The 18,343-nt window shown below is 43.7% G+C and overlaps 1 protein-coding gene and 2 pseudogenes across 6 annotated transcripts in view; all 3 read left to right on the top strand.

Moving 5' to 3' along the window:
• The window catches only part of TSEN2 (tRNA splicing endonuclease subunit 2), a 66,141-nt gene that overhangs the window by 42,112 nt on the left and 5,686 nt on the right, over positions 1-18,343 (top strand). For 4 of the 6 annotated variants that reach the window (XM_066244536.1, XM_066244537.1, XM_066244538.1 and 1 more), the window contains 5 exons: positions 4,443-4,581; positions 11,952-11,988; positions 13,050-13,161; positions 14,588-14,677; positions 15,652-15,906. In XM_066244536.1, coding sequence (XP_066100633.1) covers positions 4,443-4,581; positions 11,952-11,988; positions 13,050-13,161; positions 14,588-14,677; positions 15,652-15,711 — 438 coding nt within the window. In that variant the 3' untranslated portion in view covers positions 15,712-15,906. Of the gene's footprint in view, positions 1-4,442; positions 4,582-11,951; positions 11,989-13,049; positions 13,162-14,587; positions 14,678-15,651; positions 15,907-18,343 lie in introns of those variants that run through there. The other 2 variants (XR_010727277.1, XR_010727278.1) reach the window with 2 other exon arrangements.
• On the top strand, positions 3,637-3,789 carry LOC136314759 (U1 spliceosomal RNA; annotated as a pseudogene).
• LOC136314492 (GTP-binding nuclear protein Ran-like) lies at positions 5,767-6,869 on the top strand (annotated as a pseudogene).

Genomic DNA, 18,343 nt, shown 5'->3' with positions numbered 1-18,343 from the left:
ATTGACCTCTTTTCTAAGTTTCAGCTTTGGGTTCTGAATTGGAATGGTTCAGGCAAAAGCCAGCTTTGACCCTTTTGTATTGAATTTTATTCCCAGAGGTTAGGAGAAGAACAATATTTTACATAATGACCAGGAAATCTGTGTTAGAACAATACTACAAATTAACAAAAATGAAAGCTACCAGTGTTTAGCAATACTTCAGGCTGTATATTAGGTTGTTTTACATACAATACTTCTAACCCTTCCATCTGCTAAGAATTTTATAGATAAGGTTAACTGAGGCTCAGAGAAGTTAACTCACCCAAAGTCACCTATGTCAGAGTAGCTCCAAAGCTCTCGATTTTGTAGAGTAGCCTGCTTCTCCTAGAATAAAGGTCATCCCATAAGAAGTTGATACCATAGCTTGCCTTTCCAGTAGAGGAAATGGAAGGCTGAGTACACAGGTTGGAGGGAACTCTCCTCTGTACATTTTTTGTACTTTTTGTATTTTGAACCTCGTGAACATAATACATATTCAAAATAATTCAAATGGAATTAAAATTAAAAAGATGAATATAAGCAGAACAGTAAATAGACCAGAGATAGTATATCTTATTCTGGTTTTAGAAGTACATAATTTTGTCACTCATCAAATTCTAATTAGAGAAATCTTTTTCATGAGTATTCCATTAGTTTGGAAATGGGTGTCTGGCTGATGGGTGACTCATTTTTCTAGATGGTGGTCATTCTTAGCCCAACCTGCCTCCTCTCCTAGACCTTTGCTGAAATTTGTCAGAACATTCTTCACCATCTGAAAAGTGGTGGGCCCTCCGTATTGGATGTTCAGCCTTCTCTACAAGACTTGCTTCTCAGAGGTGGGGGTTGAGTGTTCTCCTGAGGTGGGGTTTGAAGGCCACATACACATGGAGCTTCCACTTTAGTAACAACTCCAAAAAAGTGAAAGGGAAAAAAATACCACTAACTCATAAAAAATACCACTAGCTCTAACTCATACTTATGGTATTAAAATCTTCATGTGAGCAAACTGAGCAAATATTTTCAAATGAGTGAACCCTAAACCAACTGAAGAGTTGACCATTTTAATAAGCACTGAAATGAAGCAAAAACATTCCAAACTTGCCTAATTTATGTGTTGTTGTTTTTTTGTATTGATATATCAGAATGCACCCTGAACCGAACCATTCTCAGTCTCTTCAAGCCCTACATTAGGAACAGAATTCTCTTGTAAGCAGTTGGATTATTAATTTGTGCCATCAGATAACAAATTCTCTAGTTTCAAAAAATAAATGGAGCATTTTTGAACAGCTTTTATAAAAGTAATTGTGGCTTTTCTGAGTGTAACTTGACATATAGTAGCTACTTTTTAGGGTCTTTTGGAACATGCTGCCCTTGTGGACTTGTTACATTTGAGCACCTGGCACCCGCTCATTCCTCTGCCTGGAATGTTCTTCCCCAGCCACCACCACCATCTCTGCCTCCTCCTCCTCTTCCTCCTCTTCCTCCTCCCCCTCCTCCTCCTCCTCCTCTTCCTCCTGGACCCTCCACCACCCCCTTTCGCTTGGCTACTTCCTTCTCATCTCAAATGTCACTGTCTCAGAGAACCTACTCCTCTCTCAGAGCAGTCTGTCCACTGGAAATGTAATGGGAACCTCTGAGGGAGCCATGTGTATAATCTAAAGTTTTCTGGTAGCACATTTAAAAGGATTTTTAGCCTGACCAGGCGGTGGCACAGTGAATACAGCGTCGGACTAGGATGCAGAGGACCCAGGTTCAAGACCCCAAGGTTGCCATCTGGCTTGAGCAAAAAAAAAAAAGCTCACCAGCTTGGAACCAAGGTTGCTGGCTCGAGCAAGGGGTTACTCGGTCTGCTGAAGGCCCGGGTCAAGGCACATATGAGAAAGCAATCAATGAACAACTAAGGTGTCACAATGAAAAACTGATGATTGATGCTCCTCATCTCTCTTCATTCCTGTCTGTCTGTCCCTATCTGTCCCTCTCTGACTCTCTCTTTGTCCCTGTAAAAAAAAAAAAAAGTTTTTTAAACAAAAGTCAAGGGCTGGCCGGTTGGCTCAGTGGTAGAGCATAGGCCCAGTGTTTGGAAGTCCCAGGTTCAGTTCCTGGCCAGGGCACACAGAAGCGCCCATCTGCTTCGCCACCCTTCCCCCTCTTCTTTCTCTCTGTCTCTCTCTTCCCCTCCTGCAGCCAAGGCTCCATTGGAGCAAAGTTTGCCCGGGCACTGAGGATGGCTCTGTGGCCTCTGCCTCAGGCACTAGAATAGCTCCGGTTGCATCAGAGCAATGGCCCAGATGGGCAGAGCATCGCTCCCTAGTGGGCATGCCAGGTGGATCCCAGTCGGGTGCAAGAGGGAGTCTGTCTGTCTGCCTTCCCACTTCTCACTTCAGAAAAATACAAAAAAATCCCAAGGTTCTCTTTACCAGGCCACAGTCACAGAGCTCCAGGGAAAAGCAACCTGGTCTCAACACTCCAGGCAGAGGAGAACAGAAGCTCCATATCCACACATGCTGCAAATGGCTTTTTCCAGACTACCTGAATCATTACCAGCTAGAAGCAGCGGTCATTGGGACTTGGACATGAGCTGCAAAGTATAGATTGGTGACAACAATTCCAGTGCCACGCGGACTTTTCCTGTGGGGAACTTTCCTGGACTCCTGCTCCCTGTGACAGCTCCTAACAGACTGAACTGTGGTTGGGTTGCATTTTTCAGGGATTTGGCATGGTGATGGGGCCAACTTGGACTTGGGGAACATGTTAAGGACACTACTCTTTTAGGGATTCTTGCTGTATTGGCCAAGAGTTTGCTTAAAGGCTTTTAATCACTGTAAAAAAAAACAGAGGACTGGATGAAGAAGATGGGGCACATATACACCATGGTATATTATTCAGCTAGGAGAAATGGTGACATCGGATCACTTATAGAGGAATGGTGGAGTCTTGGTAGCATTGTGCGGGGTGAAATAAGCGAATCAGAAAAAAACAGGAACTGCAGGATTCCATACATTGGTGGGACATAAAAGCGAGACTAAGAGGCATGGACAGGAGTGTGGTGGCTATGGGGGTGGGGAGAGGGAAGGAGGGAGAGGGGGAGGGGGAGGGGTACAGAGAGAACTGGATGGAGGGTGGCGGAGGATGATCTCTCTTCAGGTGATGGGTATGCAACAGAACTAAATGACAAGATAACCTGGAAATGTTTTCTTTGAATGTATGTACCCTGATTTATTGATGTCACCTCATTAAAATAAAAATTTATTTATAAAAAAAAAAAATACAAAAAAAAATGTCAGGTGGAGCCTGACCAGGTGGTTGTGCAGTGGATAGAGCATAGAGCATTGGCCTCAGAAGCTGAGGACCCAGTTTCAAAACCCTGAGGTTGCTGGCTTGAGCATGGGATCATAGACATGACCCCTGGTCACTGACTTGAACCCCAAGGTCACTGGCTTGAACAAGGGGTCACTGGCTCAGCTGGAGCCGCCTGGTCAAGGCAGATATGAGAAATCAATCAATGAACAACTAAGGTGCCACAACTATGAGTTGATGCTTCTCATCTCTTTTCCTTCCTGTCTTTCTGTCCCTGTCTGTCCCTCGCTCTCTAAAAAAAAAAAAAAAAGTCAGGTGGAAAAACTTACCTGGCAAGGGAGATAACATGATCATGAAGGCGGTTTTCCCAGGGCAAGGCTTATTCATTCCAATCCAGAAGTGCTGACCCCTGAGACTTCCCCAAATGTAGGAAACTCAACTGCATAATTTGTGGTAGTGGGTACTGTGTTCACTAAAAGAAAAAAAAAGTCAGGTGAAATTAATTTTTTTTTTATTTTTTTAGCAGAGACAGAGAGGGACAGACAGGAAGGGAGAAAGATGAGAAGAATCAATTCTTTGTTGCAGCTCATTAATTGTTCATTGATTACTTTCTTATATATGCCTTGACTGGGGGGCTACAGCAGAATGAGTAACCCCTTGCTTAAGCCAGCGACCTTTTGGGCTTCAAGCCAGCAACCTTTGAGTTCAAGCCAGCAACCATAGAGTCATGTCTATGAACCCACGCTTAAGCCGCCAACCTCGGGGTTTCAAACCTGGGTCCTCTGCGTTCTAGTCCAATACTCTTTCTACTGCGCCACTGCCTGGTCAGGCAGAATTAATTTCTAATGTATTACATAGTTTGTTTACCCCATCATATCCAAAATTACTGAGATAATCTTTTTAACTTTTTATATTACACTTTTGAAGTTCCATATGTATTTTATTTGCAGTACATCTCAGTTCAGGCATGTCATTGGGCAGCACAGGCCTGATTAAAGCCCTCTGTTATAGGTACCATGTTTGTTTTGTTCACATCTTCAGCTTCACACTGACAAATGTTGCTTCACTGGCTGAATGCTAAGTGAGTACATACATAATAACGCCATTTTTTTGTTCAATAACTTTAGGAGCCTTTAACAATTGTGAAACTCTGGAAAGTTTTCACCACAGTTCAGCCCACATTCAGGACTACCTACATCGCATACCATTACTTCAGAAGCAAGGGCTGGGTGCCCAAAGTGGGACTTAAGTACGGAACAGACTTATGTAAGTAGTATGTGGCATGGTGGGTGTGAGAACCAGTGTTGCCTCAGATCCTGGGATGAAGCTCAGATTGGTTATAGGTCCTGTTGCTGAACTTTCTGAAGAGGTTCTTCCTTCCAGCCAAGACAAGACCATTGGATACTTGGATTGGGTTTAGGGCAGTGGTCCCCAACCTTTTTTGGGCCACAGACCGGTTTAATGTCAGAAAATATTTTCACGGACCAGCCTTTAGGGTGGGATGGATAAATGTATCACGTGACCGAGACAAGCGTCAAGAGTGAGTCTTAGACGGATGTAACAGAGGGAATCTGGTCATTTTTTTAAAATAAAACATCGTTCAGACTTAAATATAAATAAAACGGAAATAATGTAAGTTATTTATTCTTTCTCTGTGGACCGGTACCAAATGGCCCACGGACCAGTACCGGTCCGCAGCTCAGAGGTTGGGAACCACTGGTGGAGGGTATGTCCAGAAAGAGAGAAAAGGCAGTCTGGGAGGAAAGCCCAGTAGTAGAAGCTTACAGCCCCAAGTCAAGCCTTTCTTCTCATCTGCTCTGTAATTTTAGAAAACAGTTCTACAGCAACCCCTACCCCTACCACTCATTAGCCATGTGACCATGTGATACAGGGCAGTCCCTTTTCCTCTGGGCCTCAGTTGCCTCATCTGGCAAATGAGCGTCAACATTGTAATATTTACAGTTATCATTTATTGAGCATTTCCTGTGTACTAAAGCACTGTACTGTTTTACATTCATTATCTCATTAACCCGTACAGCAGTACTATGAAATGGATACTTGTAACCCTCGTTTTTCTGGTAGGGAAACTGCAGTTTAGATAGAATGGGTCATTTGCCCCTAACAGTTTTCAGGGCCTATAACTTACAAAGCTGGACTTGGAATTTTGGAGCCAACTCTTAGAAACTTCTACACAGTTCTCCACTGATGTTTACTTAAAGTAGGGGTCTGAGCCAGGTGAGCACTTTATTCAACAGAGAATTACCGAGGGTCTTCTTGGGCCAAGTCTTTTTAGGTGCCAAGAACACAGAGGTGGACGAGACAAACAGAAAGCCACATTGGAAAAAAAATCCACCTTGATGAAGCAACTTTGTTTTTGGAGGAAGAAACAAACAAGCATCAAATACATACATAATGTAACTTTAGGTGCTGATAAGTTCTATAAGAAAAATAGACCAGATCCTTCTAGCTCTCAGTCAGATGGGCCCAGAGATGCTTCTGGAAGTAACATTGCCATGGCTTCCCAAGGAGAACCCCAAATTCAGTTCAAACTTGTATTAGTGTTGGTTGGTGGTGGTGGAACCGGGAAAACTGCATTCGTAAAATGCCCCCTGACTGGTGAATTCGAGAAGTCGTTTGTAGACACCCTGGGCATGGAGGCCCATCCCCTCATGTTCTACACCAACAGAAGGCCTATTAAGTTCAACGTGTGGGACACAGCAGGCCAGGAGAAGTTGGGTGGACTGAGAGCTGCTACATCCAAGCCCAGTGTGCCAGTTATAATGTCTGATGTAACTTAAAGAGTTACTTACAAGTGGCCCTGGCCGGTTGGCTCAGCAATAGAGCGTCGGCCTGGCGTGCGGGGGACCCAGGTTCGATTCCCGACCAGGGCACATAGGAGAAGCGCCCATTTGCTTCTCCACCCCCCCCTCCTTCCTTTCTGTCTCTCTCTTCCCCTCCCGCAGCCAAGGCTCCATTGGAGCAAAGATGGCCCGGGCGCTGGGGATGGCTCCTTGGCCTCTGCCCCAGGCACTAGAGTGGCTCTGGTCGCGGCAGAGCGACGCCCTGGAGGGGCAGAGCATCGCCCCCTGGTGGGCAGAGCATCGCCCCCTGGTGGGCGTGTCGGGTGGATCCCTGTTGGGCGCATGCGGGAGTCTGTCTGACTGTCTCTCCCCGTTTCCAGCTTCAGAAAAATACAAAAAAAAAAAAAAAAAAAGAATGTGCCTAATTGGCATAGACTTCTGGTGCCAGTGTGTGAAAACATCCCCATCCTGTTATGTGGCAACAAAGTGGTTATTAAGGACAGGAAGTTAAGGCTAAGTCAGACATCTTCCACTGAAAGAAGAGTCTTCAGTACTATGACATTTCTGCCAAAAGTAACTACAACTTTGAAAAGCCTTTCCTCTGGCTTGCTAGAAAAGTAACTGGAGACCCTAACCTGGAGTTTGTCGCCATGCCTGCTCTCACCCCACCAGAGGTTGTTGTGGACCCGGCTTTGGCAGCTCAGAATGGTTGCTCAGACCACCGCTCTTCCGGATGAGGATGACGACCTGTGAGCATGGGAAGCGAGAGCCCAGCATCAGAAGTCTAGTTTTATAGGCAACTGTCCTGTGATGTCAGTGGTGCAGCGTGTTTGCCACTTTATTGTGTAGCTAAGCAGAACCTGTGCTTGATCTTATGCTGAAAGAGATCAGTGGGCTTCGGAATGAATGTGGCAGTTAAAAAGTACCTTCATTTTCTGGATCTGCATATTTAGCTGTTTTGGGGCACGGTTGTTTCCTTATTGAGTTTCAACCATAAGACTGCTGCAGTTGCATCACATTATTTCACGGTGAAACCTTGTTTGTTAATGTCATTCTTATTCCTTTTGTTTAGAAGCAGAATAAATTTGTATTTCAAGTTTCTCAAAAAAGAAAAAAGAAAAATAGAGCAGAGTAAAGGGATAGATAGTACAGGAAGTTAGTAAAGGTGGTCAGAAAAGCACTGAAAATAATGTGACACCACAGTGAGGGAGCAGGTCACTTGAGAATTTGGGAAAGAGCACGCTAGACAATGTGAACAGGAAGTACAGAGGCCCTGAGGCAGGAACAAGTTTGGCAGATCTCAGGAACAACAGAAAGTGTGTCTAGAACTTAGAGATCCAGGGCTAGAGTGACATGAAGTGATGTCTGAGCATTAGGCTGAGGCCAGGTCACCAAGGGCCTGTCAGAGACTTTGGATGTTATTCTGATGATTGGACGTCTTGGGAGATTTAGAGCAAGGGAGTGACTTAAATTTAATGACTTTATGTAACAGAACCCTCTATCTGCTCTCTTACTAATAGACTGTAGGAGGCATAAATGAAAGGAGAGTGACTAGTTAGAGGAGCTGAGCTCAGCCTGCCCAGTAGATGGAATGGATGTGAGATTTGTGGGTAAGAAAGATCAGGGATAATGCCTAAGTATTTCACTTAATATTTGGACATGTTAAGTAAGCCTACTGGGGATAACTGGGAAGATAGGCAGTCTGGAGCACAGCTGAGATACAAATTTGGAGTTGTCATTATGTAACTGGCACTTAACACCACAGGCCTGGGTGAGTAAACATGATCAGCACTGGTGTCACTCCTTCAGTAAATCTCCAAAACTCATTTTCCTCATCTGTCAAATGGGAGTGGTTCCGGGATGCTTTTTAGAATTGTTAATGAGGTCAAAACAAAAATTTCAAGATATTGAGAGGCCTTCTAAGAAGTCATGGCGCTTGAGGTTTTTTGAACTGTCACATTGTTCCATGTTTTTGAGGTTTTTTTAAATACCCAAAGAAGGCCAGTTCAATCTTTTTTTTTTTTTTTTTTTTTTTTTTTTAATATTAGAGTGAGTCAGAGAGAGGGATAGACAGGGACAGACAGATAGGAATGGAGGGAGATGAGAAGCATCAATCATTAGTTTTTCATTGCGAATTGCAACACCTTAGTTGTTCATTGATTGCTTTCTCATATGTGCCATGGGCCTTCAGCAGACCGAGTAACCCCTTGCTTGAGCCAGTGACCTTGGGTCCAAGCTGGTGAGCTTTGCTCAAACCAGATGACTGCACTCAAGCTGGCGACCTCGGGGTCTCAAACCTGGGTCCTTCCGCATCCCAGTCCGACGCTCTATCCACTGCGCCCCAGTTCAATCTTTTACATTTTGAGTGTGCTTAACCTAGACATATAGCAGGGGTCCCCAAACTTTTTACACAGGGGGCCAATTCACTGTCCCTCAGACCGTTGGAAGGCCGGACTATAAAAAACACTATGAATAAATCCCTATGCACACTGCACATATCTTATTTTAAAGTAAAAAAAACAAAATGGGAACAAATACAATATTTAAAATAAAGAACAAGTAAATTTAAATCAACAAACTGACCAGTATTTCAATGGGAACTATGCTCCTCTTGCTGACCACCAATGAAAGAGGTGCCCCTTCCTGAAGTGTGGTGGGGCCGGACAAACGGCCTCAGGGGGCCACATGCAGCCCGCGGGCCGTAGTTTGGGGACCCCTGACATACAGGATAGTCTCCAGGGGTCTCCTTGCACCCCCTGAAATTTTATTCAAAATATTGTTTGTAGATTGGCATGTTTTTCTGGATCAAGAGTTCATAGCTTTCATGAAATTCTCAAAGGGGGTCAGCAGTTTAAAATAAAGGTTACGGCTCACCCATCTTTCTAAGATAGATGGTTTATTTTGTTTCTTCTGTGTCTGGATTTAAGGTACAGATATCCTAACTCAGAGATACCACACTAATGATCAGGATTAGCTTGAGATTAGTTTGCTAGGTTTCCAGATAATTGTGTGGCCACAGGTCACATTGTTTAAATAAGTGGTGTGCCTGTTTCATTTTTCTTCATTGGCTTCCTGCCCTGTTCTACTTTTCATGTTCCTGTAAGAACAGCCACTCATTGTAAATACTTGGCAGGTCTTCTCCAACTTTCTCATTATATGAGTGAAACTGGAGTAGAATTTTCCAATGGACAAGGTTACAGTGATGCATTAAAAGGTGGCATGGGTGATAGAGCACTTTTTTGGGTTCACAGCCGGATGTGTATCTTATTTAATCTTTATACTCCTGGGAGGTGTGTGTCACTTCAAGCAAGTTTATTCATCTCTCCAAGTTTTCATTTGCTCATAATATAACAAAGATAACAATACCTTCCTTATAAAATAACATCTTTATTTATTTTATTTTTTTTTTTTGCTGAAAATACGTTTTTTATTATGCAAAGAATAATTTTTTTTTTTTGTATCTTTCTGAAGCTGGAAACAGGGAGAGACAGTCAGACAGACTCCCGCATGCGCCCAACAGGGATCCACCCGGCACGCCCACCAGGGGCGAGGCTCTGCCCACCAGGGGGTGATGCTCTACCCCTCAGGGGCGTCGCTCTGCCGGGACCAGAGCCACTCTAGCACCTGGGGCAGAGGCCAAGGAGCCATCCCCAGCGCCCGGGCCATCTTTGCTCCAATGGAGCCTTGGCTGCGGGAGGGGAAGAGAGAGACAGAGAGGAAGGAGGGGGAGGGGGTGGAGAAGCAAATGGGCGCTTCTCCTATGTGCCCTGGCCGGGAATCGAACCTGGGTCCCCCGCATGCCAGGCCGACGCTCTACCGCTGAGCCAACCGGCCAGGGCCTTTATTTTTTTTAAAATGAGTTTTAGGGTAAAGGGGCTTTTGTTGAGTGCTGCTAAGCATACCTTATCTCATGTATTTTCAATACTCAAGCCATATTTGTGGATGTTGAGAAGAGAGAACTTTCCTAAGTTAAACATAAACTGCCTTATAAGGATGAATGAAAGAACAGACAAGCAGACAGGTTTTCTAAAAAGAGAAGAAATAAACCAACTGCTATTTCCCAGCTCCCCGGAGGCCTTTTCCACAGCTGGGGCATATCATGTACTTCAAGCTGCTTGTATAATTAATGTGAGACCAGGTCCCTTGGCCCAGCAGCCACTTGAAGGGTGTCTCAGTTCCTGCTTCAGCAAGGGTTCACGAGCAGTGCTTGCCTGAGATGGGAAGAACACTTCCTCAACTTGACCCCTTCTCCAGGCACAGCAGCGCAGTGCCAGCGGTTTAACAATATTTTAGTTTTGAAGGCTTAATGACCTAATCGCATGTACCTGAGAACTGCCAACACAGGTTAAATACAGGACATTCTCTTAACAGTTGTTTCTGCTTACAGAGCTAATGACTGATGACAAAGGGCCGTTATGAAACTCACATCTTATCAGGGAAACTCTTCCTTGAATAAATCTTGTCAATCAAATTTCATTCCAGGAGCAGTATTTGGAACAAATGATATGCATCTCAGATCAAGTGCAGCTGCTGAGCTAGTTGACCTTGATCACCCACTCTTGAAAATGAGACTAGAAACCAAGGGGGAGCGTTTCTTCACATCCCCCGCAGAAGCTCCCATGGCTGCTGCATCCTTTGGTGACCAGGCACGTGGCCTCTGTGCTTTTCTTCTCTCGTTTTACTTCATCTCCACACTCCTGTGAGGTGCATGGCGTTTGCCTCCCTGCCACAGACGGTGCCTCCAAAGGATTCCCTGTGCAGTTCCAGGGTCTACATGGCAGAGTCCCCGACCCTATGCTTTCAGCAGCGGCTCTTGACCTTCAGACGGAAGTCCCAGTAGCCCCTTTTATCTTCTCTTGGTTTCAGTTACATGTCAATATTGGTTTGAAAGTATGAAATGGAAAATTCCAGAGACAAACAATTCATAAATTTTAAATTTTACATCGTTCTGAGTAGCATAATGAAATCTGTCGCCATCCTACTCCGTCCCACCCAGGGCATGAATCACCCCTTCGTCCAGCATAGATGATCCCCATCCATTAGTCACTTAGGTTATCAGACTGACTGCTAGGCTATCACAGTGCTTATGTTCAAATAACACTTATTTTACCTTAATAACATAACTTTTCTTATAGTATATTGTTATAATCATTCTATTTTATTAGTTATTGTTGTTAATCTCTTACTGTGCCTAACTGATAAATTAAACTTTAATATAGGTATGTATGCATAAGAAAAAACATATATGGGGTTTGGTACTATATAGCACTGGAAGTCTTGGAACCTATCCTTCATGCATAAGCAGGGAACTGCAGCAGTAGGGCAGATCTCTGAGTGGTGCGTATGGTTATGGGATTTTTTCCCCCACTTGACTTTGAATTTCTTAAAAACAGGCATGAGCCTCTTTCATCTCCAGCACCAACACTTAAGTCGGTACCTAGCCAGATTAATGCAAATGCTTTGAATTACATTGATTCAGAATGAATAACAAAATATCCATCCATATTATACGAACTTCACATTCTTGATAGACTTTCAAGCTCTCGCTCCAGAGAATATAAAACAAGACCACTTGGACTTGACTTCGGAATTCATTTGTGGGGTGGGGAGGAAGGGTATGGTTAGGGTTTGACAACAGATTTGCTTTACTGATTGCATTTCATTCCAGGTGGAAAAACAGTTTGGATTTTAAAAATAGACTAGAGGGAATATTGCACATCACCCCCATACAGATAATTGGTTGTTTATATCTCTGTGGAGAGAAAAGACTTAAGTAATAAAATAAGATTTTGATTTAGGGTGGTTATACTTTTATTTCTTTGTTTTTCTTTGCAGTGCTGTATCGAAAAGGACCTCCATTTTACCATGCAAGGTTTGGAGTGATTTTTAAATAAGTTAATGACAGGAATGTGAAATTTCTGGCCTCCACTTTAATATTCAGTGCCACAGAAACAATTGGTCATTTTCCTATTGGCCTGATAAGGATAAATACTATATGTCTGTGCCTTATACACCAGCAATGTTAGATCATGAATAAAATAATAAATAGGTTATGATAATGTGTCTTTTAGTATTAAATAATTGAGTTCATCTATGTAATAATTGTTCATCTTAAATATCAGAATTAATATCTAAACAATTGAGTGAATTCTTAGCTTTCATATTGGGAGAAATATTTTTTAAGATTTTATTTATTCAATTTTTATATGGGGGAGGGAGAGAGAGAGAGAGAGAGAGAGAGAGAAGCAGGGAGGAGCAGGAAGCATCAACTCCCATATGTGCCTTGACCAGGCAAGCCCGGGGTTTCAAACCAGCGACCTCGGTATTTCATGTCGACACTTGATCCACTGTGCTTCCACAGATCAGGCTGAGAGAAATATTTCTGTTCCTTTCCTATACGTGTTGAAATCATTCTTACAAAGTATGAGTTTTTCACTAATATGTTATCAGTAGCAATCAATCTAGTAGAATTTAGTATCAGATGATGTACATTCCATTTTTTCTGTATCTTTGTTCTTGGTAGGACAAACAATATTCTTATTTTTTATTTTATTTTTTTAGAGAGAGAGAGAGGCAGAGACAGAAAGAGAGAGATGAGAAGCATCAACTCATAGTTGCATCACTTTAGTTGTTCATTGATTGCTTCTCATAAGTGCCTTAACCAGTGGGCTCAAGCCAAGCCATTGACCCCTTGCTCAAACCAGTGACCTTGGGCTTCAAGCCAGCAACCTTTGGGCTCAGGTCACACCAGTGACCCTGTGCTCAAGCTAGATGAGCCCGTGCTCAAGTTGGCAACCTTAGGTGTTTCAAACCTGGTACCTCAGCATCCCAGGTCGATGCTCTATTCATTGTGCCATCACCAGTCAGGCCAAACAATATTCTTTTTAAACAGATGATTTCATGCTTTTTATTATCCCTTCGTGTGTTTTTCAGTTACTCTGTCATTATTGAGTTAGTCAATGACCATTTTGAGGGCCCTCTTCGAAGACCTTTCAGTTGGAAGTCACTGGCCACCTTGAGCAGAGTTTCAGTGAATGTCTCCAAGGTAACAGCATCAGTTCTGGCATTACCTGTCACTTAAATGGTTAGATTTTTTTTTTCTTAAATGTAGTAGAAATAGAAAAGTCATTTGTAGAAACTTCAAAATGTTTCTGCCAGCAAAATTCTGGAAGATTGGTGTGGGGAAAACAGCTGTGTTAGGCTTGCTTGCTGGTTTAGTGGCTGCAAGCCTGATTAGTACGTGAGCACGTGACAGTGCCACATATGTGTGGTCTATATAAGGCTACCTGTACTTTCCCTTGGGGGCAGTTCTCCCAGGATCACTCTCTCCCTACTGTGAGGTACAGTTTCCCTGCTTCCTTGCCCTTCGCTGTGAAAAGCAGGTTTTGCTTTGTTAGCTCACCTGTCTTTGGGAGCCTCCAATAAATGGGTGTGGCCCTATGCTTTCCGGCTCCGCAATTCCTCTACTGTCTGCGTGAACCTGCCAGGCCTCAATCACCAGCATTACAATTGGGCTAGAAGCTATCCTCCATCTCAGGTCCCCTCCCACCATCAACTGGTTCTAAGCTCCAGCAATTGAGCTAAGTTTCCCATGATTGACAGTGCTGGGCATTGCCTTTCTTCTCCAGGGTGCCCTTGGTGAGTACAGCCAGCACCTGCTCAAAATTCACCCACACAACCACATAAAGGAGTCCAAACATTGACACATTTCTTTTCAGAGTTTGCCAACCTCTTGAAAAAGCAGGAAGGGAATTAATATTTATTGCTAACACTTTACATGTTTTCTTACCATCCATTTACTGTCCTCATTCTAAGAGTGAAGAATTGAAGGGTCAGAGATGTTGAGAGAGACACCATGATCACATAGCTCATATACAGAACTGGGACTCAAACCCAGAGCCAGCTGACTTCCTGGCTGTGTTCTGTTTCCTGCTGCCATCAAGATAGAAGAGAAGTCACCAGGACTATAAAGGATGAATCTTTGTGTCTTCTCAGTGATTCAGTAATTTGCTAACTAAAGTGAATTGTGGGCCCCCTCCCACTCTGACCCACTGCTGCTGGAGGTGTGGTGGAACTAAGACTGGAAAGTCCAGAGAGGCCAGGTGACTGCTGTCTCAGGTGCAGGTTAAACTGTTTAGGCTTCAGCCTGTAAAAAGTAGCTTTGTCCAGTAGGAATAGGGAGACTATACTGTTTCCAGTGTTTTTATGCACACTTTTTGAGACTTACAACATATATATATAATATTTAAATTATAAGTTTACAAGCAGTAATTCTATGTGATTTGCATTCTTTTAACATGTCAACAATGACTAAATGGCAGGTCCTTAGTCTAGAATGTGAGCCCAGTTATGATGTTCCCAGGAGCACACAGTGAGAGGGAATAGAGACTGTGCATGTCCTGCTGACGAACTAAGATTTGTACTATTATTTTGTGGGATATGGAGATTTTTGTTTGTTTGTTTCTCAATAGGAACTTATGCTGTGCTATTTGATTAAACCCTCTACCATGACTGACAAAGAAATGGAGTCACCAGAATGTATGAAAAAAATTAAAGTTCAGGTGCGTAAACTCAAAGAAAATTTATGTCATCCCAAAGATTCTGTCCACAGTAGTGTGTCCCCTTAAACATGTGCTCCCAAGAACACAAAAGAACCCCATCTTGCCTTGGTAAAGTCTTCTGGGGCCCTTCCCAGCTAAAGCCACTCTCACTCCCGCTTAATTCTTGCTGCTTCCTCACTTGCGATTTGGCCTGGTTTCTGTCCTCACCACTCAGCTGAAACTGCTCTCCCAGACGGCCTGGGGCCTAATGGCCAGGCCAGAACCACTCCTCAGTCTCATTCCCAGAGACTGTAAGTGTTGCTGTTGACTCATTCCTTCCTTGAACTTCTCATCTGGCTTCTGGGGTTCTGTGTTGATCTGAATCTCCCCCTGTTTTTCTGACAGGTTTTTCTCTACCAGGGCTGCCAAGTTCATTTCCAGTCACCCAGTGTTTAATAATTCCATCCCTCACCCTGTCTTTAACCTTTTGCCCACATCCAGCACATTGCACCCTTCCTTCTTGGTCTCACTGCCCCATCGCACTGCACACCTGCTCGGGTGTCCCAGCACCTCATCCCCTCAGTTTGTCCCTCCACCCCCACTAGGTTAGCTTTTCAGAAAGTGCCAGTCCAGATGCACTTCTGCCCGGTCAGTGCTGACCTGGATATAGCAGCGCCATCGCAGCCTTGGTTCTGATGTTAAACATGAGCTTCTGTACCAGCACTCCTAGTCCTGGAAAGTGCTGGGGGGATACCACAGCTGTGACAGGCTTAGCTTTTAAAATCTTTGTGTGATTATGGTAGATTTTATTTGCATGTAAGGTTTTATTACTACATTCACATTTCCTCCAAATGTTCACTTACAAGGAATGGGAACAGATACCCTCATACACGGACAGCTTTTTGTGAAATGTAGCTGTGATGTCGCATGCCTAGCATGTTCTTTCATTTCTGTTTCTAAAATTGAGTTGTCTGTTTTGTTTTGATTGGTTACAGGAGGTGATTCTAAGCCGTTGGGTTTCTTCACGAGAGAGGAGTGACCAAGACGAACTTTAACAATTTAACCTCAGTTTTCTTATTTCACCAACAAATATTTACTGAATTTCCTACCGTAAGCCAAGTTCAGGGCAAGGTAAAAAGTCATTTTATTGTGACTGGCCATTGATTTAAAAGTTTCAAAGGGCATGCTGCTCCCAGAACCAGAAAACTGTTAGTGTTTTAAAAGATAAAATTACACAGGGGAGAAAAAGAGCCCTGTTCTGGGACTTCAGATTCTGTCCATAAATCAGCAGTGACTATGACTGACCCAAGGTCTTTCCCTCTGGGCTCCACCCTGTGTCTTCATCTGTTCTCTGAGGAGGTTGGATAGATGGGTCCCAAGAAGACTCATCCAGCAACAGGGAAATTCTGGTTTACCCTGACTCTACCTGAAAATGAGGATAGTTTACATTACGAGGCACTCTACAGTTTCCAAAGCAGCACTTTTATGCCCAGGCATCTCTTCCCTTCCCCACACCCCGTCTGCTCCTGAAAGAGAGCCAGAAAGCAGCTGTGGGGACTACAGAACACTGTGTTCCATTACTTTAAATGTAAGAAATAACGTGTCTCTGCTTGTCCAAGAACTTCAACCGAGTACTCAAGCCCTTAAAAATCCACTTAATATTTAACAAGGATTTCTGTTTTATAGGAAGCATATAAAACATCAATTACCTAGTTGTTTGTCAGTGAACTACTTGGTGGGCATACTTATGTGGAATACACAATAGTATTAGATAAAAATTGCACCTTCCTTCAGTGAACTTGTCATGAAGTAAAAATAGGTGATGAAATAATGTATGAAGTACAGAATGAGTACAGTTAACTTTAATAGGTTTTTTAAGGTTGTATTTATTGATTTTAGAATGGGAGGGAGAGAGAAAGAGAAATCATAGTTGCTTCACTTTAGTTGGTCATTGATTGCTTCTTGTATGTGCCTTGACCCAGCAAGCCAGGGGTTTCGAACCGGTGTCCTCAGCATCCCCGGTCTACACTTATCCACTGTGCCACCACTGGCCAGGCTGGGTTTGGGGCAGTACAATTACCTTTAGTAAACACAGTAAACGAGGCTTTTTTTAAATTGGTCAGATCCCAGTAAAGAGTTGCCTGAGGCATGGTATCCGGAGGGAAGAGGAGGAAAATGGACAGAGGGCATGGGGGGTGGGGGGGATGAGCCAGAGGGAGCCAGTGTAGCAGTGAGGGAACAAATGTCTGAGGCTCATCCACTGTCCAAGTTCAAGACATTGTCCGACAGTCTCCTTGGCACTAAATACTCCAGAACTAGCCTGACCTGTGGTGGCGCAGTGGATAAAGCGTCGACCTGGAAATGCTGAGGTTGCCGGTTCGAAACCCTGGGCTTGCCTGGTCAAGGCACATATGGGAGTTGATGCTTCCAGCTCCTCCCCCCTTCTCTCTCTGTCTCTCCTCTCTCTGTCTCTCCCTCTCCTCTATAAAATGAATAAATAAATAAATAAAAATTAAATCTGGTCTAAAATTAAAAGTATATTTAAAAAAAAAAATAAAAATAAATAAAACAAATATTTAAAAAAAAAAAAATAAATACTCCAGAACTAGATGGGTAAGGACCATCTTTGGAAGCTGAGATGAAAAAAATAACAAGCACTTGTTTGCATTCCCTTGATGCATGATCTTAGAGCTCCCGACAGCCTAAGATTGCTTATACTTGTGTTTCTTCTGTTCATGTCACAGTCTATAGTCTTGCTCTCTGGCAACAAAATCATCATGTCTGCATGCTCTACATTTTGAAGATTTGGCATTCAAATAATGGAGCTCCCCTTCCTCCCCTGCCTCAGAGCAATACGACCATCAATTTGAAAGAGCTTCTTAGTAAGTTCTTCGTTTTTCATTAGTGATGCTGATAGTTCTTCAGCATTTTCACTGTTCACTTTGCTTACAACATGCTCCTTAGCAAGTGAAAGACTTCACTTTGGCCCTGGCTGGTTGGCTCAGTGGTAGAGCGTCGGCCTGGCGTGCAGGGGACCCGGGTTCGATTCCCGGCCAGGGCACACAGGAGAAGCACCCATCTGCTTCTCCACCCCTCTCCCTCTCCTTCCTCTCTGTCTCTCTCTTCCCCTCCCACAGCGCGGCTCCATTGGAGCAAAGATGGCCCGGGCGCTGGGGATGGCTCCTTGGCCTCTGCCCCAGGTGCTAGAGTGGCTCTGGTCACGACAGAGCGATGCCCCGGAGGGGCAGAGCGTCGCCCCCTGGTGGGCGTGCCGGGTGGATCCTGGTCGGGCGCATGCGGGAGTCTGACTGTCTCTCCCCGTTTCCAGCTTCAGAAAAATACAAAAAAAAAAAAAGACTTCACTTTGATCATTACTTTCTCAAAACCTTTAATGTTGGCAAAAAATTTCAGGAGGCATTTCTTCCCTATTTCATGATCATTTCTAGTGACACTTCTTTTCAAGCCTAATCAGTACATCAAATGTCTTTATGGCAAAAACTCTTCCATGAACCCTTCATCAGAGTATGGTCCTGCTATCAATACTCCACCTCAGATGCTTTATCTTCAGCTAATATGCACTGGAGGTCGTGGTGATTCCTTGGTATAAAGGCGACAATAAAAATGTAGAGAAGGCCTAGACCGGCTGTCTCAATGGATCGAGTGTCGGCTCAGTGTGCAGATGTCCCA

This window comes from Saccopteryx bilineata, chromosome 10 (assembly GCF_036850765.1).
Source record: "Saccopteryx bilineata isolate mSacBil1 chromosome 10, mSacBil1_pri_phased_curated, whole genome shotgun sequence".
Taxonomy (NCBI): Eukaryota; Metazoa; Chordata; class Mammalia; order Chiroptera; family Emballonuridae; genus Saccopteryx; species Saccopteryx bilineata.
The sequence above is the reverse complement of the archived record's forward strand: the minus strand, read 5'-3'. Positions and strand labels throughout refer to the sequence as shown.